At 32.3% G+C, this 21,834-nt stretch overlaps 2 protein-coding genes and 1 pseudogene across 2 annotated transcripts; all 3 read left to right on the top strand.

Annotated features, from left to right (window-relative positions):
• The first annotated feature begins 2,125 nt into the window (after positions 1-2,125).
• Positions 2,126-2,572, top strand: LOC124916035 (glutathione S-transferase T2-like). The gene has a single exon (XM_047456770.1). The coding sequence runs from the start codon at positions 2,126-2,128 to the stop codon at positions 2,570-2,572; it is 447 nt and encodes a 148-aa protein (XP_047312726.1).
• Positions 2,573-2,763: 191 nt separating this feature from the next.
• Positions 2,764-6,038, top strand: LOC124916034 (annotated as a pseudogene).
• Positions 6,039-11,653: 5,615 nt separating this feature from the next.
• On the top strand, positions 11,654-16,616 carry LOC124914641 (bifunctional purple acid phosphatase 26-like). The gene is made up of 9 exons (XM_047455234.1): positions 11,654-11,869; positions 12,167-12,367; positions 13,003-13,114; positions 13,396-13,622; positions 14,111-14,249; positions 15,297-15,517; positions 15,638-15,759; positions 16,054-16,215; positions 16,332-16,616. The coding sequence occupies exons 1-9, from the start codon at positions 11,693-11,695 to the stop codon at positions 16,387-16,389; spliced, it is 1,419 nt and encodes a 472-aa protein (XP_047311190.1). The 5' UTR covers positions 11,654-11,692; the 3' UTR covers positions 16,390-16,616.
• Positions 16,617-21,834: the final 5,218 nt, after the last annotated feature.

Below are 21,834 nucleotides of genomic sequence, written 5' to 3'. Positions count from 1 at the left end.
AGTTCGGTTTCGATCTATCTAATATGAACCAAGTTTGAATTATTAAAAATTTAGTTTCATTTTATTTGGATGTACATGTTTTTATCTATCTAACATCGTTATCTCTTAGCTTCTTCTTTGTCAAGACTCTTAAATATTGATCTATCCCCGTCGTTCAACACCTATTTCGAATTCAAGATCTATGTCCGTCATTCAACATCTATCTCCTCCGTTCAACATCTTAATTAAAATTTTGTTTTAAATTATAATAATTAGAATTCAAGATTTAACAATAAAAGAAAAAAAATTAATTCGGTTCGAATTCGAAAAAAATATCAAATTTAAATTCGGTTCAGTTTTATTAGTATTTATTTGAATTCGGTTTTGTTTTCTAATTGTCTATTATTTTTTTTGAAGAAACCGAACCGAGAAACTCCAATAACTCGAAAACCAAACCGATGAACACCCTAGTTGCGGGTCTTTGACTTTGGATTAGTCTAATGTAAGATTTGTCTTTATGTTAGATATAGTTGTTTTATTCTGCTTGCGCGTTGAGAGTGCTTTACATATTTGAAAAATAATAGAATATGTCAATTTATAGAATCTGTTTGATTTGATTCATTAGACAATTTCTGTTTTTAATGTTCAAGCTCATTATTTTGATTGTGTGTGAGAATGATCTCTTTTGGAAAAATGATAAAATAACATTTGATTTTCCTAATCAAATGGACATTGTACTTTTTTGGAGGTATAGATTAAAAGGAAATGCTATGACATAAGAAATGGGGACTTTGATTTTGAAGATTGAAAGGGAGAGGAACTGGGTGTAGTCTTTTGAGCGTTAGAACTCGAAGTCCCTATTTGATACAGAATCAGTCGGGACATCCTCTTGGCATTGCTTGAAAGCTTTACTAACTTCCAATTTCGCTTGATTCTAGATGTAAAATTCAGAATTTTAAAAGATAGAGTTGGATGAAAATATTATGCTCATGTTTTTTTCTTTCATATTTCAATCTCCTGATTTAGTTTAGTCATATTTGTCCTTCACTAGTACAAAAATCATTTTTAAGGAGAGCAAAAACCCTCAGAGAAAGGCAAAATGGAATTTTCTTGACATTCTAGAAAAAAAATAGGTTTGTATATTAAGATATTTATGATTATGATGTTTGAATTGTGTGTGCTAAGATGTATTTAATTTTGGTGTTAAGATTTATGAATGAATAGGAAATATGGAGTGATTGAAAATAGGTAAAAGATGAAAAACAGATTTCTGAAATGTTGATTTCTTGGCTGACTGAATGATAAAGAAAAAGAATGTTGAGGTTTGTTTTGCCTCACATATAAAAAGGGGTTTGTAAGGAATTAAGAGCATATGCAGCGCATGACCTGTGTCCGCATCGGACAGCGTGTAAAAGGGCCGGTAATTGCATTAACATATTTTATATCCGTTATAAATTATATCCGTTATAAATTGTAATGGCAATATAATTTAGTACTATAAATATTGAGTAAAATTTGTTCATTCTACATTTTATTTTTTCTACAAAAATATAGTCAATCTAGAAAAATGAATCCCAGTCAATTTTCGAACTTACAAAATCCAAATTTCAATTCTCAAGCTTCCAATTTTCCATTTCTATTTTCAAATAATTTATTTTCGTATTCTCAAAATTCTCAAACGTATCCATTTATGTACGATCAAAATTTTTCAACACCATTTTCACAAGTCGGAAACAATCAAACGCCTACAAATTTTGAAGAATCTCCACATTTCCAATTTTCTACCTTTAATACTTTGATAGTAGAAATGTTTTAGATTTGAACGACGATTTTGTGGAAGTTGAAAATATACGAGAAAACAATGTTTAGTGGAATTGGTAAGAAGATAAACTCTTAATTAGTGCTTGGTTAAATGTATCGATCGATTCTCAGATTGGTACCGACCAAAAAGGCGAAGCATTCTAGAAACGAATTCATCAATATTGCGAAGATAGTATTCCCGGTCTTATCAAAAGAGGTGTTGTGGCTATAAGGAGAAGATGACAACGAATCAATGAAGGAGCTCAGAAATATGGATCGTGCTATGAGCAAGCTGAACGAAGAATTGGGAGTGGTTCAAATCTGGACAACATAATAGAGTCAGCTCATGAACTCTATAGGACTCGTTACGCATTGGGGTGAGCTACGGAGACACCCAAAGTGGAGAACCCCTTCAACAAATAGTGGGAGTACAAAGAGAACTAAATTAAGTGGTACTAGAGCTTATTCATCGTCAACTAACAATGATACACCAACAGACACCAATGATGGTGTGGAATCTCCAGTTCGTCCCCAAGGTACAAAAGCAGCTAAGAGAAAGGGAAAGAGAAAGGAAAAAATAAAGGCAGTTGAAGAATACGAAGAAATAAAAGTTGTTGCATGCAGGAAGTTATCTCTGATGGATGAATTTAATAAGAACCAACAAAAGGATTTGGAACTTAAACAACAAGAGTTGGACATGAAGTTTATTATGGCCGACACTAATGTGATGAACGAGACTCAACGTAAGATTCACGCTTCATTGCTTGAACAAATTGCTAAAAGGAGATCTTAGTCGTTGAATGTAATCATTGTTATTTTATTTATGTATGTCATTTTCAGTTTTTATGATGTAATATTTTTATTAGAATATTGTCGTTGGAATATAGCCGTTATAATATTGTCGTTAGAATACATTCATTTCAATCTCTATATAAGATCATACTTGTAGCGATCTTATTTGCAAGTTTTTCAAAACCATCAAATATGGATAACAATTATAATGTATCAAAGGAGTTTAGAGAGTTTTTCTTCAATGATTCTCTTGAAGAACGTCGACTTATTCTCTTTAATCAACTTTACGGAGAAGGCATTTCATCAACGCCTCGGAGGACGATATATAGAAACCGTGAAGCAGGCCATGAACGTCTAGTGAGAGATTTTTTTTTGAAAATTCAGTGTATACTCTAGAGACATTCCGAAGGAGGTTTCGAATGGGAAGACATATTTTTCTTCGTATTGTGGAAGCTCTTTCAAATTTTGATCCATATTTCCAACAAATGGTTGATGCATTGGGAAGGAACGGATTATCGCCTCTACAAAAATGCACTGCAGCCATGCGTATGTTGGCTTATGGAGTATCTGTCGATGTTGTTGATGATTATGTGCGAATTGGTGTGTCCACCGCGATTGAATGTTTGAAAAAGTTTGTCACTGATGTGGTTTTGGTATTCGAAAGTGAATACTCACGAAAACCAAACTTGAATGATGTACAACGTCTATTACAAATGGGGGATGCTCGCGGTTTTCCCGGTATGTTAGGTAGTATTGACTGTATGCATTGGCAGTGGAAAAATTGCCCAAAAGCATGGAAATGGATGTTTTTGAGTGGTCACAAAGGGGTACCAACACTCCTACTTGAAGCAGTTGCATCGTCCGATCTATGGATATGGCATGCATTTTTTGGAATTGTCAATTCTAACAATGACATAAATGTATTAGAACAGTCACCTTTATTCGATGAAGTACTAGAAGGTCGTGCTCCAGAAATAAACTACATGGTGAATGGTAACAACTATAACTTGGGGTACTATTTAATTGATGGAATATATCCTGAATGGCCCACATTCGTCAAAACAATTTCACGTCCACAAGGTGAAAAAAGAAAATTATTTTCTATATATAAAGAGGATCAAAGAAAAGACGTTGAACGAGCATTTGGTGTGTTGCAATCTCATTTTGCAATTGTACATGGTCCTGCACGATTGTGGAATAAAGGAGATCTAGCAAAAATAATGAGAGCATGCATTATACTTCACAACATGATTGTCGAGGATGAGAGAGACACATATGCTACTCCATTTGGTCCGCTACCATCTTATGATGACACGACAAACGGATTAACACAACCATATTTGGGCAAGGAATCTTTTGCTCCGTATGAGAATTATATCGAAAAAAATATTCAAATTCGTGACAGACAAAAATATCGTCAATTACAAACCGATTTGGTGGAGCATATTTCACAATTCCATAATGTCCGTCAAAAAGTTTAAAATTTTATGTATTTTATTGTACTTGCATTATTCTTGTAATGTTTTAATATTATAATATATTTTAAATTATAAAAATATTTTATATTTTATTATTTTAAAAAATATAATTTTATAATAATTTTAAAAATATAATTTTATAATATTTAAAATAGTATCAAATAAAAATAACATTTTAATTATTCAGAGAAAAGGGCAAGCATTGCAGTGTTTTGCCCAAGTACAACATGTGCCCGCTTTCAGCTGAGATAGAAAAATGATTTGACAAAATAAATGGGCAGAGGTCTCGTGGACTGGACATGCTCTAAACCCACCCTCTCCACCTTATACTCCTAGTGCCTGCACTTTGAACTATGTGCCAAGGGTTTGTTTTTATTAATAAATAACCCTTAAACCAACTTAGTTGTACTTTCACACTTTGACTTATATTGACCCACTCCACTTTTTGAATCACCCGCCAGTTGGTTAAAAACAGTTTGTTTTCCAGTTTTTACATGTTACAATTAAATACTTTAATTAACTTCTAAAAAATTAAATATATATAAAACATAAAAAATATTATTTTCAACAAAAATTCAAAAATATATTTTTGAGGACCTTTATGTTTTGTTTATATTTTCTTTTCTTTTTTTATTTATATTAAGAAAATCTCCAAAAATATATAAAATTCAAAAATCATGATGTGATTCATAGTAAGAAGAGAGAGGAGAAGGTTGTTAGACAAAAAAAATATTATACTAAAGAGGGAGATGAGAGATTAGAAATTGAACCTAGCCCATTCATTTCATATTATCTTTTCAACGGAAAGGAAATCTCAATATATACCCTAAAATTCCTTCAACGAGTAATTGTTATTTGGCGCTAGACTACATTACGGACAAAAGAAAAATAGGTGTTCAAATAGAAATTAAACAAGAGTTCAAGGACGAAATTAGAAAATTTTAAAAACAGAAAAATTATTTATCATGGTTTCGTCTTCAGTATCCACGTGTCGCTTTTCTAGCCATTCGACCAGTTATCCTTTGCATCAATATTCCCCTTTTAAATGTTTGACGTCCTCGTCGAATGGAGCGTTTCCTTTGTATTCCTCAATTGGAAAGAACTTTTGGGTAATGAATTTGAAGAGCATCAACTTCTTCCCACGAACTGTCTTCCAATGCCTTGTTAGCCCACTAAACTAGTATATGGTGTTGGCGCCTCCCATTAACCAACACATTTCTTTAATCTCGTATCACCAATGGTATATGGTTATGCTTGTCTATGAGAGGAATAACTTCAATAACTTCGGGTGTGCCTTGGTAGCGTTTCAATTGGGAGATATGAAAAACATTATGTATTTTAGCTCCTTCTCCCAATGCTAAACGATAAGTCACTACACCCACTTGTTCCATGACTTGAAAGGGACCAAAGTACTATGGTGAAAGTTTGTGAGTTCGTTTGCGCACAGACAATTGGCGATAAGATTGCAGTTTCACTAGGACTTAGTCCCCAATGTCCATTGTAGCATCCATCATGTACTTGTCTTGTGATTTTTTCATTCGATTTTGAGCTCGTTGCAACTATAGTGTGGTCTCTCGCAATAATATGGCATGGTCCACAACTTCCACATTTGAATCCCCTGCCAAGTACGGAACATGGATCAGTGGTTTACGCCCATAGACAACTTCAAATAGAGTCATATGGTAGCTAAATGGAAATTAATGTTGTACCATCACTCAATTAAAGGAAGCCATTGGACCCATTCGTGTGGACATTGACCCGCCATACAACGCAAGTAAGTGCCTAAACATCTATTCACCACCTCTATTTGACCATCTATTTGTGGGTGGTAAGCGGTTGAGAGTGATTGTTGCACCCCTTGGAGCTTCAAAAACTCTCGCCAAAAAAGAACTTAGGAAGATCTTGTCCCTATCACTGATAATGGATAAAGGCATGCCATGGAGCTTGAAGACGTTGGCCATAAAGATCTCTGCCAATGCCATAAAATGATCCATCTTTGACAATTTATCTACGACTACAAAAATCATTGTCTTCCCTTTAGATTTAGATAAACTTTAAATGAAATCTATGGAGATTGATTCCCAAAGTCCATTAGGAATGGGTAACGGGTGCAAGAGACCATTGTAACCCGAGTTGTCCCCCTTGTTCTTTTGATAGATTTCACGCATTCTAACTAACTCCCTAACTTCCCTTTGCCATTCCAGACCACGCATAAACTTGTTGGAGTTTCTTAGAGTCACCAAGACGCCCGAATGACCTCTTGTCGCAGTGAAATGCATGGTTGCAATGTGAATGGTTCTCAATTCAAGGTCCATACCCACCACCATTTTGCCTTTTTTTAAAGAACACCATCAATAAATGTGAAATCAAGATGATCCTCAGGGTCAACTCGGAGCTCACTAATGAGTTTCTTTATATTAGTATCATGTTCCCAAGTTGTCTAAATGCGTTTCAAAACTAGAGAATGATATACAAAAATTCCAGCACAATGGACCTCAACATTTCTTCTAGACAATGCATCAACAACAACATTTTCCTTTCCTCGTTTGTATTGCACAAGTGAAGTCATAGCCTACCAACTTGTACAAGGAAAAGTGGAGACCTTACTTATGCTATAAGCCTTTCACTATAAAGACTAATCATGAAGAACTTAAGTATTTTCATATGTAGAGTATGAAGTCTTTTCGCTACAAATTTCTCTATTGATAAAAGAAATTGGTTGCCCTTTCTACATAAGTACAACTATCGTATGTCTTCACCATAAATGGTGTGTTAAAATCGGGTAATGCTAAGACTGGTCGTAACACCATTAACCGTTTCAATAGTTGAAAGGTTTCTACAGATTCACTATCCCACATAAAATTACATTTTTCAACATATTAGTTAGAGACTTGGCCACAATTACATACATCTTGATGAACCTACGGTAATATCCCGTGAGACCCAAAAATCCCCTCAATTGCTTACTGGATTGTGGAACCGGCCAAGTGTTCATAACTTCAAACTTATCTGAGTGCTGTAACTCCTTGCTTGTTTATAATGTGACCCAGATATGAAATCTGTACACAACCAAATTCACACTTTTCCTTGTTCAAGAATAGATTTTGTGTCATCAATGTCTCCAAAACTTATTTCATATGAGCCAGATGGTCTCTCAATGTTGAGTTGTACACCAAGATATCATAAAAAAATTGAACAAATTTCCTTAAAAATTGTTTTAGAATAGAGTTCATAAGGCTCTAGAGTGTAAATGGGGCGTTAGTGAGTCTAAAAGGTATCACTAGAAATTCATATAATTTTTCGTGAGCTCTGAAAGTTGTTTTGTGACAATTAGGGGATGCATTTGAATTTGATAATAGCCAGACCTCAAATCTAACTTCGAAAAGAACTCTGAGCTGTGTAACTCTTCCAATAACTCTTCAATGATGGGTATAAGAAACTTATCCTTAACTGTGACTGTATTAAACTTTCTGTAATCAATACACAACCTCCACGATAAGTCCTTTTTTCTGACTAAGACAACTGAGGCCACAAACACGCTATGACTGCGGTGGATGATTACCTTCTCCAATATTTTGTCCACAATCGGTTCAATCTCGGTCTTTTACAGGGCTGGATATCTGTAGGGCCTGAGATAAATAGGCTCAATACCCTCTTTAAGAGGAATATGATGATAGTGTTCCCTTATTGGAGGAAGTTCCACTGAATTTAGAAATAGATCTCCAAAATCTTGCAGCATCCTTTGGAGTTTAGTGTTTAATTCCCCTGTAGTTGTTTCCATCAATGAAAAGAATTGTCATTCACCACTACAATCCCTCATTTGTACCAATGCAACATTATTCCCATTTTTAGCAATTTACATAGTTGTGTTCCCTGCATCATCTCAATTTGAACATGACTAACACCCTACAAAAGAGTAGAAGTGTCATTCTTGATGAAGGATATCCTTAGTTTATCAAAATCCCAGCAAGATGGGCCTAGAGTGATCAACCACTCTATTCCCAAAACAATATCATAATCGGTCATGGTCAACACCTTCATGTCTGACATATATATTATTCTCCATTCATGGTCCACTACAGATTGTGATAGTAACATGTACTAAGTATGTTGGAACCATCAACAACCTTCATAGAAAGGGCTCAGATAAGTTGTGTGGGGATGGTTAATGTTTTTCAAAATTCATCTATTTATAAAATTGTGCATACTTCTAGTGTCTATGAGAATGATCACATGAAAAAGATCCACTAGGCCTGAAATCTGCAAGTTTGATAATGTTTGGAACCTATCAAAGAATGTAAAGAAATGGATGGTTAATCGATTGAGGTTGGCTGAGATGGGTAGGCAGTGGAACTAGTTTCATGGTTTTCAAGTATGGCTAAATTCAAAGCCTTTAGATCGATAGTCAAGACCATGAACAATTTAGCCTTGCATTAATGCGTCCTATTCCATTTTTCGTCGCAAGTATAGCATAACATCTTCTTCTCTTCTCATTCATACTTAAGTGGTCCAATGGTTTCATTTGATCTAGTGGGAATGTTTTGGATATAGTTAGAGTATAATGTGTGATTACTTTTTGGCTCGAATATGTTGATTTAGAAGGGCTCGGTCAGGATGATTTAGAATAGGGTGGTTTAGGAAACAAGAAGGTTTAGGGTTGTGTAAGTGATCATTGTTCATCAGCGATCGGTACGTAGACTCATGTACTTTAGCTATAGTCATGGCTTCATTCAGGGATTGGGGAACCATTTGTCATAGCATTAGTGATTTCTTCTCTCATGCCACTAAGGTAACATTCAATAACGTATTCTTTAGACATTTGTATTAACTTCTGAGAGATAGACATATACCTGACATTATATTCTTGTATAGAAGCTATTTGTTTCAGGTTCATAAGTTGATCCATCGGCGTCTCATGAACTGATGGTCCAAATTGCTGCAACAAATCACTCCTGAAGCTGTCCCATGTAATGACAACTATCAATGACCTCGTTTGTAGGTAAGAATCATATCAGGTTCTTAAATCACCACTAAAGTGGATTGGAGCTATGTCCACCTTAATAGCATTTGTGGTGCGATCGACTTAGAAGAACTGCTCGACGGAAATCAGCCAGCCTTCCACGTCCGATTCATCGAATTTTGGAAAGTCCACCTTCGTTAGATGAGTTGGAGGGATATATTGTCTTTCCCTTGGCAACAGTCATCTCGACGATCCTTCTGAATCGTCTCGATTGGGTTTGGAAGAGAGTGATTCAAGGCATTCTTCAAAGTGTCCAAACTTACCTTCTAGTGAATTCACTCGCTGATTGAAACTGTTATGCATCTGGCATAGGTTTTGATTCAAAGTTTTGATGGTAGCGTGCAACGTTTTGTTATTCGACTTATAGGGAGTCTTAACCATCATAGATCGTTAGCTCTGATACCAAATGATGTGATTTACAGTAAGAAAAGAGTGGAGAAGGTTTTTAGCCAAAAAAAAATTATATCAAAGAGAGAGATGAAAGATTAAAATTTGAGCCTAGCTCATTCATTCCATATTATTTTCCAACTGAAAGGAAATCTCAGGATATACCATGAAATTCATTTAGAATGTAATTCTTATTTGGCGCTAGGCCATATTACACACAAAAGAAAAATAGGTGTTCAAATAGAAATTAAACAAGAGTTCAAGGATGAAATTAGCACATTTAAAAAAAAAACTATTTCTCATGGTTTTATCTTCAGTATCCACGTGTCTCTTTTCTAGCCCTTCGACCAGTTATTTTTTGCATCAGATCATTTCTAATAAAGTCAAAAAAATATATACATAAATAATAAACTTTAGATTCTATCTCCTTTTAAACTAACACATTACTTATTTTGTAGGTACCCTTGTATTTCGAGCTTTCACTACTCGTCTACATGTACCATCAATTTTTATTTTTAGAAATATGACACATGACATAGACGCATGGTTTAGATTACATTTAGACGTATGTCATAGGAATGAATAATAAATAAGGTGTAGAATAATATTTTTTAAATGATCAAAAGTTTAAAATAAAGACGGTAATATTACATGTACGTTAGACATAACGCGATAGCCATTTCTCATGTATAACTAAGCACCAAACCAATAACAAAATCTCTAAATTACGTTTGAACACGCAAACTATTTTTCTTTCCTAATTTTTCAAATAGTAAATTAGGTGACGACTCTAAAAAAATCAAAGTCAGTCTAAATTGACATTTTTAAATGCACTCTAATTAAGCCTACCATATTGGTTCCTCATCTCACTCGAGACTCGAGAAAAATGTGAGTTATAGGACGTGACAATTGAGTAACAAAAACCCCTTTCTCGAGAAGGGTCGATTTTTGGCGTTACAAACCTCAATTGCTCTTTTTTCGTTCTTAATTTTCGTGATAGTTACAACTCTATGGCGTCTCTAATGTTTGAAATTCAAAAGATTCAAGTCCGACATGAACCGCTTTTGTCCAGTCGACCCAGATAGTTTGTTTACTAGTGTCTACCACTACTGCATAAGTCTAAGCTTTAGCCTTGCGAGAATCTAGTTGCACCACTCCGAGCATAATTTGATGCATATGTTGTGTACTGACGGGAGACATCTCATTTGATTGTGTACACGGAGTCTAGTCGATGACCGATCCCTTTCTAGAACCCTCCCTCTACCACTCGTGACATTCATGGTGCAACGCATAGCCTCCCCAGACCCAAACGCATGAGGCGCCTTTAGGGGTTGCTAAGAAGATCAATTGAAGGTCGATGTTCGATCCGACCATTTAACTTCTTCTAACCCTCTTACGATGTTTTGTGTCGTTTTACCTTGAACACTTACTTAGGGTTGTCCATTCACCCAACGAACCGCACACACCTACCAATCAAGAACTAGTATTTCTGAGAGCTCTCAAGTGTATCGGATATATGTTAAAAAAAATTAAAATCGAATAGATAGTTATTTATTTCATTAATCATTATATATATATATATATTTAATTTATAAATATTATTTATGTAAATATTAAAATTTTAATAAATTTATATCCATACATAACATACCATAATTTTTTTTTTTGGTAAACTAAAAAATCTATATTTTCAGAATTTTAGTGGATTTGCATTTTCGAAATATGCGGAAAATTTCAATAAATAAACTGAAGATATCAATAATTTTTCAGCTATAGTATAAACTTTGTAATTTAAAATAAAAATATATTTTTTTACACAAAATTATTTGGCTTTCTTAAATCAGGCAGGCTGTCTGCATCTTCTTCTTCTTTAATAGTCTGAAGAACATTGGAAGCCAATCAAGTAAATACCAGTTGGCCATTGTTATCGCTATCGTACGCCTCCCGCATCGTCTCCCTGCTAACCTACGTTTCTCTAATCTTCCTCCGTGGTTTTATAACTGTGACTAATTTGACTCTACCGATGATCTGAAGCCAAGGCCAAGGTGATCTCTCTGTAGATTCGCATATTTTCAAATTCCACTTATTCCAGATGGATTTTGTTTCGTGATTCACAAAATAGTCGTCCGCTTTATATATATTTACTTTAATTCAATGGAACAATGCTGTCTTGCTCTTTCATTTTCTTAATTTAAGTTGACATTTCCTAACAGGTATCAAATTGGAAGATAAGGATATGGAGTCTAGGTTGTTTCAGCTCCTGTTTACATCCTTTTTGCTATTGAGCTATGTCGGAACTGGTGGGAGTGCCGGTGTTACGAGTAGTTTCATTCGTTCCGAGTGGCCAGCTATTGACATTTCAGTGGACAACGAAATTCTTGCAGTTCCCAAGGGCTATAATGTGCCACAGCAAGTAAAATTTACTGTTATTGCTTAATATGTATACCATATGCCAAATTAAAACTAGGGCAATTAACTGATTCATCATTGTTTAATCATCATAATCAATACCATACTTTAATTTATGTTTTATACCAGAAGTTACCTCTTCAAATCCCTTATATGGAAAATAAATAGTGGAGGCAATTGAGTTTCTTACTGCATTATCTGCAAAACTAATGTCTGCATCTTAAATTAGAGTGATGCCTTAGTATCTCCAGATTTAAAGAAAAAAGTGTTTGATATGTGTATAAATATGTTTTTTCTTTAGGTGCATATTACCCAAGGTGATTATGATGGAAGAGGCGTCTTAATTTCGTGGGTGACAGCTGATGCACCAGGTTCAAACAATGTACATTATGGATTGAAGGAGAAGAAATATGACTTTTCCGCAGAAGGAAAAGTGACGAATTATACTTTTGGTACCTACAAGTCTGGATACATTCATCATTGTCTTGTTAGCGATCTTAAGGTAAAGGTTCATTCTTGGAAATTGTAGATGATACAACTAAGCATGCATCAACTTTCTGATTCTAGATAGTCAGCTAAGCTTAGATATCTGTTGCATTGATATTCATATCATTCTTTCCCTTGAAATAATCTTCTAACTTGTAGTCGTCCATTTTAAATTTCGAGTTTATATGGCCTTATATGTTAATATGTTATTGAACATTAGAATATTTGTTTATGGGATTGAACGTTTGATGACATAATAGAAGATTTCAGCATCTTGAGACATTAAAATCATTAGGATATCCCTTAGGAAGAAAAGGAAATTTATATGAACTTTTTAAATCAGAGCATAAATACCCATGTATTGATCATAATTACATATGAACTGCAGTTAAATTGAATTGGATTTATTAACTTAGATAGTAGTCATTTTACCCGTACTGTATTATGTGACCTCGTGCCCAGCTCTTCTTCTTTATTGGATTTGGGGTAAGGGAACATTAATAAATCTCATTTTGCGACCTATATTTTCTACTATGCCAAAAATAATTTTTATGTGGTAACATTATGAAATGTATGCCATGAATAATGTACAAGTAGATCTCTTTTATATTTGTGAGCTATCATATAAAATTGGATATGTTATGTTTTCAGTTTGACACCAAGTACTATTACAAGATTGGGGATGGAGACTCTGCTAGAGAATTTTGGTTTCAAACACCACCCAAGATTGGTCCAGACACTCCATATACTTTTGGAATCATTGGTGAGTAATTCTTAAGATGTCCAGTAAGTTTGCATGATTAGAGTTGTTTGTTTTCTTCTCATTGCTTAGTAATTAAATGTTTGCATGATCATAGTTCCACTTTGGTGCACAGTTATTAGAAAAAAAAAGGTTTAGTATGAGCAATGATATTATATGGGAATTCTTCTTGCATATTTTATACACAAAACTAGCATCTTAGGAACTATATTGATTGACTAGCTTGTTCCATATAATCCCAACTTAAGATTTTTTTTTTCTTACTTACTCAATTATATGTTTAGGTGATCTGGGACAAACATACAATTCTCTTTCCACTCTTCAACATTACATGCAGAGTGCAGGACAGGCAGTTCTATTCGCTGGTGATCTTTCTTATGCTGACCGATACCAAAATGCTGAAGTTGGCAACCGTTGGGATACATGGGGACGTTTTGTTGAACAGTCTGCAGCTTATCAGCCATGGCTTTGGAGTGCTGGAAATCATGAAATTGAGTACATGCCATACATGGTAATGAATTGAACAACATAAATTTCTTTAACTTGGCAAGAAAGCTATCCAGAGAATAGAATGATACCTCATAAATTTGATGAATGGATGAGTTGAACATTGTTGATTAATGTAGGAAAAACAAAATGACATGGTAAAATAATCAACTATCTGATAACTTTAGCGATATTAGTTACTTGGCTACAATAAAATAATTAAGTGGGAGGATTTTATATCAATTAGTCACATTTATATGATGACATGGCTTTGTCTTTTCTAATTTTGGCCTGTGTTTCCCTTTTTCTCGTTGGTTTTCCAATTTATTTGGTAGATGGGATTTCATAAGATACATACTTTCAGTAGAAATCATCCATCGAGTGCTCTTCTGTCAGAAGAAACATCAAGACCTAATTTATGGTAGCCAGACAAGTGTTGTTACTTCATGTGGTTATTCAATGATTTTGTACAACGGAGTAATTGCATCACTGAACATTTTTCTGTTACTACAGGGGGAGGTTATTCCTTTTAAATCGTATCTCCACAGATATCCTACACCTTTTGCAGCTAGCAATAGCAGTAATCCTCTTTGGTATGCCATAAGACGTGCATCAGCTCACATAATTATGCTCTCCAGCTATTCTCCATTTGGTAATCTTTCATACTTTTATTCTTCATTTGGCAAGCTTTCCTCACTAGAATATAATATTTCCGCATGGTGATTCAAAGATAACATCTTACAGTTAAGAAACACAAATAGATGTCACAGGTTATGTGACCTTCAATAACTTAAAAAGGATAAACTTAATAAATTCTTAAATTATTACCCATATTTGCATACCCATTGTCCTGAATTGGAATGTCCCCAAAATTAGATATAGTCATTCTTCGTGGTCAAAGCTTTAATAGGAAAGCCCCTTATCATTCTTGCTGAATATTGTCCAATGAATATTTTACTTACCAGTATCTGTAGTTTGTAGGATTACTGTTATGAAGTCTAAGGCCTTGTATGATGTGGGTAATTTGGGATTATCTCTAAAATAATTCACTATCTAATCTACCATCACATCATTCAAAATCATCAACCAATTTACCCACTATTGAAAAAAACATCATTATATATTTATACACCCTAATGTATTTTTACTCAAATAGCCAGGTTTTTAGTATCCTACATCAAACGGCTTTACTTGAAAATAACCATGTGATTATTCAAATAACCCCAGATCAAACAAGGCCTAAATCAGTGGGATTTTAGTAAAGAAAAAAATTAATTATCTCACAAGAATTTAATGAGATGTATACAACATAAATTTCATCCATCAAACTAGCCTAAACAGCTACATTGTTATAATATAATAAGAGATCAATATATATGCAACACCTATAAAAGTAAATATGCTACCAAACACCCACCAACCGGTAAGAGTAATTGAAGATTTTGTGAGACTAGTTTAGACTTATCATGTTTGACTTTTTGTATAGGCTGATAGGTTATGGTAACTTGTGCTTTTTTGTTTTTCTTGTCTTTTGTAAGTGCCACTAGTTTGTCAAATAAGGATTAAGTCTCTCCATAATAAATTATATATAGTAAGAAAATGTTCAGTTCTACATTGATTGATAGCTGAAAGTGCTTATTGCAGATCCATTGACAGCATAATAGTTGACGAATCACCTTCTTTAATTCCTTTTTAACAGTGAAATACACTCCTCAATGGATGTGGCTCCACGAAGAGCTGAAAAGAGTGGATAGGGAGAAAACTCCATGGCTTATTGTCATTATGCATATCCCTATCTACAACAGTAACGAAGCTCACTTCATGGAAGGTGAAGGTATGCGTTCCGTCTTTGAGGAATGGTTTGTCCATTACAAAGTTGATGTTGTCTTTGCCGGCCATGTCCATGCATACGAAAGATCGGTAACTTCCTCCTGGTCATCCTGTAGTTTTGAGATTTCAATGAAAAAATTAACTCAAAACATTAGTTTTTTCAGTTATCGGTTCATTCTTAATGTGAATTTAACAATTATGTGACTGCAGTATCGCATTTCCAACATCCGTTACAACATTACAAGTGGAGATCGGTACCCAGTACCTGACAAGTCAGCTCCTGTCTATATTACTATTGGAGATGGAGGAAATCAAGAAGGTCTTGCTTCAAAGTATGCATCACCTTTTTCTTAGACTGATTTCCTTTTCTCCTTGCTTGTTCAATCATGAGTTATTTAAAAAAAAAAAACCTTAATCTCATCACCTATCATTTCAACCATCAATATATGAAAGGACATTTTAGTTTTAGTTGACTTTAATAATTCCAAAAATTTCATCATATAAGATTTTGATTTTGTAACCTAGATTTTTTCCACATAATCCACATCAAACAAGATTATTAGAGGAGGCTAGCACAGCATTTTCCAAGTCTGTAGTAATTGTTTCTCTCTTGATTTGTTTTGCAGGTTTAGTGATCCACAACCTGATTACTCTGCGTTTCGCGAAGCCAGTTATGGACATTCAACCCTAGAGATTAAGAACAGAACACATGCCCTATATCATTGGAACCGCAATGATGATGGAAAGAAGGTGCCAACGGATGCCTTTGTACTACACAATCAGTATTGGTGAGTGATATCAAGAACTAACTGCATTCCTTTTCTTATCCATATATTAAAAAAAAGGAAATGTAATCAGTTTGACTTATGAACGATAAACATATGGTTTGGTGGTGTTATGGCAGGGGTAGCAACGGTAGAAGGAGAAAACTGGAAAAGCATTTACTGCAAACGTCGATCTGATTATCGAAGCCTTCAACATGTAAGTATAAATATATAGATGTGAAGATGATCTTCCTTCCTTAAAAATCTGTTTGGTAAAATGATTGGATTGTTGTATTTCTAGATGACATGGTTTTAGCTTGAGTTGTATACATATTATTGTACTTTGGAATTGTAAAAATATTCAGCCAATTTGAAAACTATGTATTTTTAGTTCAATAAGAGAAATCACCATTGTACTTTTTCAATTTTGTTTGATTAAAAAAATCTAGATGGGTTCAATCACAACTTCATCGTGAAATTCAATTTTTATTGGTAATAAACCCTAAAGATTAGGGGTTTGATTCTCATTAAAAAAATGGTTGACACCGAACTTATGCAAGTTATAAGATAGAAACAATAAATATTGAATGGGTGGAATGCAACTGTCTTTGGCTTCCCAACTGTTAACTGATTTATTAATTGCCATTATTTTGGTTGGACATGTGGAGTGCGCCAATAAAGGAAATGTACGGCTGTTTACACTTTACAATTTTAAATTTGTATTTCAAAATTCTGCAAATAAATTAGGAAAAATTATTTGCACATAAAATATATAATAATATACGAGGTTTAAATTTTTTAATAAATTACGAATAATATATTAAAAAAAACAAAACACTTTTGTTCTAATTTTATTCACTTCGATAAAATAATTTATTTTCTCGCATATTTTTTCCAGTGAACCTCTCATCTCGTGACTTTATATTTTCACTTTGGTTAATCAAATATTTAATGCATATTTTTTAATATTTAGCATCGTGAACTCACACTTTGGTCAATCAAATATTAGATTCATATTTTTTAACCACTTTCATTTCTTATCGGCTTATTATCCATCGACAAACTACATCACAATCACACTTGATTAAATGGTTGTACTTATTTTGTTATATTGCAAGTTTGAAATATACATATAACATTTTTTATTTTATTTTTAACCGTTTTAAGTTTATGGACGGATCAACATACAATCCGACCCAAATATTCATTTACTCTTACATATATATTTAAATTAATCACAGCTCTTGACCCGTCAATCTAGATATTTTAAAATTAAATATTTTTATTATATATATATATTACTTAGTTAAAAAAAATAAATTTATATTGTTAAGAATGTTCCGCGTTTATCAACTTTGGTGTTGAATTTAAAATATAAATTTTTATTAGTTTAGTTGGTTAAATGGTTATACTTGTTTTTGTTAGGTTACATGTTCGAAATATACCTATAGCATTTTTAATTTTATTTTTAACCGTTTTAAGTTTAGGATCGGGTTAACCCACAATCCGACCCAAGTATGCATTTACTCTCACATTTATATCCAAATTAACCACAATTTTTGACTCAGCATTTCAAACACTTTGAAATTAAGAATTATTATTATTATTATTATATATATATATATATATATATATATATATATATATATATATATATTAGAGTTAATAAAAAGAAAATAAATAACTCAAATGAAAAAATTAATCAAAATTTTCTGAACCAAGCCATTAAAAACGTTCTAAATTAATGGGAAGTAGGTAATGATGATTTTGATCATTGTTTGGTCGTGGACCACGTAAAACAATTAATACAATATGCTAAGAATATTCTAAGCTACACAATCATTCTCTTTTAAAAGCTAATTCAAATGAAAAAATTAATCAAAATTTTATGAATTTAACCACTAAAAACATTTTAAATTGGAGTGATGTTACGACTATTTTGATCCTTGTTTGGTTGTGGTCAAATATATGGTATGTAAGACAATTAACACAATATGCTAAGAATGATATCTTATTATTGGTAAAGTTAAAAAAAAAAAAATTGAAGTTATTTGATTCAATGACGAAAGCTACGCAATCATTCTCTTTTATTCAAACTCTTGTTGTTTGTCACCATTTTCACCAATATTTTAGTAAAAGTTAATTCAACTTAATTCACAAAACATATTAACTGTCACTTTATATTTCTTACAAGTTACAGTAAGGAAATTTAAAAACGATCAATTATTAAGAGTGTCGAAAAAACAAAACTAACTGTACGATCTTTAATGGAAAAAGGTTTGGAGTTACCCACCATTTTTATAAAATATTCATTATATTAAAAATGAAAAAAATCGTTTAAACACGACGACAAAACATGTCATTAAAATAACAACTAAAAAAATATATTTAAAAAGTTATCGAGCTCGTAAATTCTCGAGAAAACGATTAACTCCGCGACAGACTTTACTGAATTTTCTGAACGAATCTCAGAAATAATAATAATAATATGAATATACGCATCGAACGACTCTTTTTATTCTGAACTCTATGAATTTCTTTTCAAAGCTATACTTTTTCTTTTTTTTCATGGTTCTATTTTTTATTTTAAATTAATTTATAACAACTACTTGTATTAAATCTGGTTGGGGTCAATATAAGTCGTGATCATTAATTAAAAAAAAACAAAATTAGTCAATAAATCCAAGTCATCTCTCATTTACTTAACGAAATCAATAATGACACATCAAAATTTATTCACATTATTTCACAAAAAAAAATCATACCTAACAAATATCATATCATGTTCGTTAGGTCAATCTAACTTTGAATGCATCATAAATATTTAAAATTTCACCCGGGGTTCTATTTTTTAATTAAAAAAACTACCACAACTCACTCTTAGACTATTAGAGTTATTATTTTAACCTTTTAAGTTATAATTTATAAATTTACATGCATATGCAGATTCAATAACTTGGACAATAAAAATATAAATGGTTCGGGTATATTAAAAATGATAATAATTATTTAAACAGAACGATAAAGTATATCATGAAAAAGACAATAAATATATATAAAAATAAGAGAAAAAAAACAAACACATTACCCAAAATATTATCTAGATCATAAATAATTAAGAAGAATGAATAACTCTCTGATCTACTATAGATTTTTCAGAACGAATATCAGAAGACGTCATAATAATAGCATTATGAATATTACGTATCGGACGACTACGATCATTGAAGATTCAACGATTTCTCTCAAACTACATAGTACACCATAAAATAATTGGTATAGTATTCCAAATATGTATTTCTGTTATATCATCAATCACCTCAATTCAAACTTCAAAACAATAACTCAAATAATCAGACATCATCTAATTAATTAGAATCATACTCTACAAAAGACTATATATTTAGTCACTAAGAGTTGATCTATGCAGGAGTTTGGGTGGGCTGAAACCCACAAAAAAAAAAAAATTACGGTATAAATGTGAAATTACTTCCTAATTTATTAAAAATTTTAATTTAATACACTATTTTTTTTTATCTAATTTAAAAATAAAAGACAAAACTTACATTTATTCACTCTCGTTTTATCCATAATTTTCTCGTTATTTTATTAAGCGCACCCCAACTTTTTTTCAAACTTACCCCAACTCGGAATTCTAGATCCGTTTCTGCTAATCAACATTGATAATGCAAAAATAAGTGAGTCGCCGATTTCACATCTTTATAACACATACGTCAACGACTTACCATAATGCAAACTTGTTTTTTATAATGCCACGGAAATCCCACGAGAATAGAATCAAGATACTCACAACCACACAACTGTCAACCGCCGATTACATATTTGAAACCTAACATTTTAATCTTTGCCGCGCATCTTTTGACTTGCTTACTCACCATAAGATAAATGAATTTAACCTATATTCATAATTGACAACTATATATTAAGTTGATGGAAAAGTAAAGATATAGTTGTAAGTTAGCTGTCTATAATAATAAATAGTTCAAAATGGGGGTGCTTATGCATGGTCATATGTTTGGAGCATTTAAGAAGGTTGAGTATATAGGTGAGCTAATTCCTAAACCCAAGAAATAGGCAAACCATAATGTGTCCCTGGTCTGTCTTTATCTTTTTATCATTTTTCCATGTTTCTATATTTAATAATTTGACCTTAGCTGTAATGGGAAAACCGCTTAATTAATCTTGGCAGCTTTCGTTACATTTAATGCATAATCTTTTACGTGTAGAATTGAAATCAAAAACTTTAATGTAGTAATAATATTAATTAATAATAATGGTACTCCACCGCCTATCTAAGTTAAGTTAGGCAAGCAATTTAATCCTTTTTTCCTTAATTAGGTTATCCAATACATCTTATTTCCATTTTTAAACTTTTAGTTAATCCTTACTTTTTTAGTAGAGAAAAATCAAATTGTGATACGAACATACACACCATAAAAAAATGAGCAAAAGAACATTAAATTGCATCGATGTAGATATTTTAGAAAGAATCTAGTTCGTGTAACGATTTATCTTTTTAACCATGAAAATCACGCTTTTTTTATAAGAAATATACTAAATACAAACTAATTTATTACTAGTACCAAAGTTCTCAAAAGTCAAAAAGGACATTTACTCAATATGATCCGATTGACCTTATAAATTCTTTTATTATATTGCATTGAAAATGAATGATTTGGACTTTAAATAAATGAGCTCCTTTTTTTATAATAAACAAAGGCACATTCATCATGATTTTAATGGAAGCAAGAGCTCTTAGTTAGTATTTAATTAAAACAATATTAGGAAAAATATTATTTTCATTGAGGAGAAGTGTAGGGCTATAAATGAGTCAAGTCAAGCCAAGCTCGAGTTCGACTCAATTAAATATTTTTTTTAAGCTCGATTTGAACGAGTTTATAATTTAAGTTCGAGTTCGACTCGAAAAATTTAAACTAAAATTAAATTTTCAAATATTTGTTAATTAAAAATATTTATTTTAAATTTTAATATTAAATAATTATTTATTATCATGCTCGAAACAGTTCGACAGGTCATCGATCAAATATGATATAAGTTCGATTCGAATATTAAACGAGTTGACTCGAATTTGATCAAAGTCGAACATTGACCGAGTCATTAGTGACTTCACTCCTGCGTAGGCTTTACATAATTTGATTATTTTTTCATAAAATAATCTACTTATTTAATTTTTGTCAAACTAATAAAATTACTATTTCAATCAAACACAGTTATTTTATTTATTTATTTAAATTTTAATATTTTTATTAATATTATAATTTATTTTTAAAATTCCTTTTTTTCAACTACTGAAATAAAATAATTTTAAAATAAAATGATTGTAATAATTTTTATTAATTATTAAGTTATTATATTGTAATGCTATTTAACTCATTTTTACAAAAAAAAAAAATGATTTTTTTTTTTACATAAAGAATTTCAGGGAATGGGCCATAGATTTTATTGAGGTAGCCAAACAAGACCGAATTAAATTTAAGAATTTGATAAGCAAATTGAGACAGGTCGATCACCAAAGCAAGCCAATATTAGTGTGAAAGCCAACTACCAGCCATTAGTGTTTCTCCATTGCTGCTGCAACTTTATTAATACTCCATCCATCCT

This window comes from Impatiens glandulifera, chromosome 9 (assembly GCF_907164915.1).
Source record: "Impatiens glandulifera chromosome 9, dImpGla2.1, whole genome shotgun sequence".
Taxonomy (NCBI): Eukaryota; Viridiplantae; Streptophyta; class Magnoliopsida; order Ericales; family Balsaminaceae; genus Impatiens; species Impatiens glandulifera.
This window is presented reverse-complemented; position numbering and strand designations above follow the sequence as displayed.

Bases quoted from the DNA above. Each gene is read 5' to 3' on its own strand.
- LOC124916035 (XM_047456770.1), top strand. From the start codon at position 2,126: ATGAACTCTATAGGACTCGTTACGCATTGGGGTGAGCTACGGAGACAC.
- LOC124914641 (XM_047455234.1), top strand. From the start codon at position 11,693: ATGGAGTCTAGGTTGTTTCAGCTCCTGTTTACATCCTTTTTGCTATTG. The intron at 14,250-15,296 runs GTAATCTTTCAT...CCTTTTTAACAG, and splicing joins CTCCAGCTATTCTCCATTTG to TGAAATACACTCCTCAATGG. The intron at 15,760-16,053 runs GTATGCATCACC...TTTGTTTTGCAG, and splicing joins CAAGAAGGTCTTGCTTCAAA to GTTTAGTGATCCACAACCTG.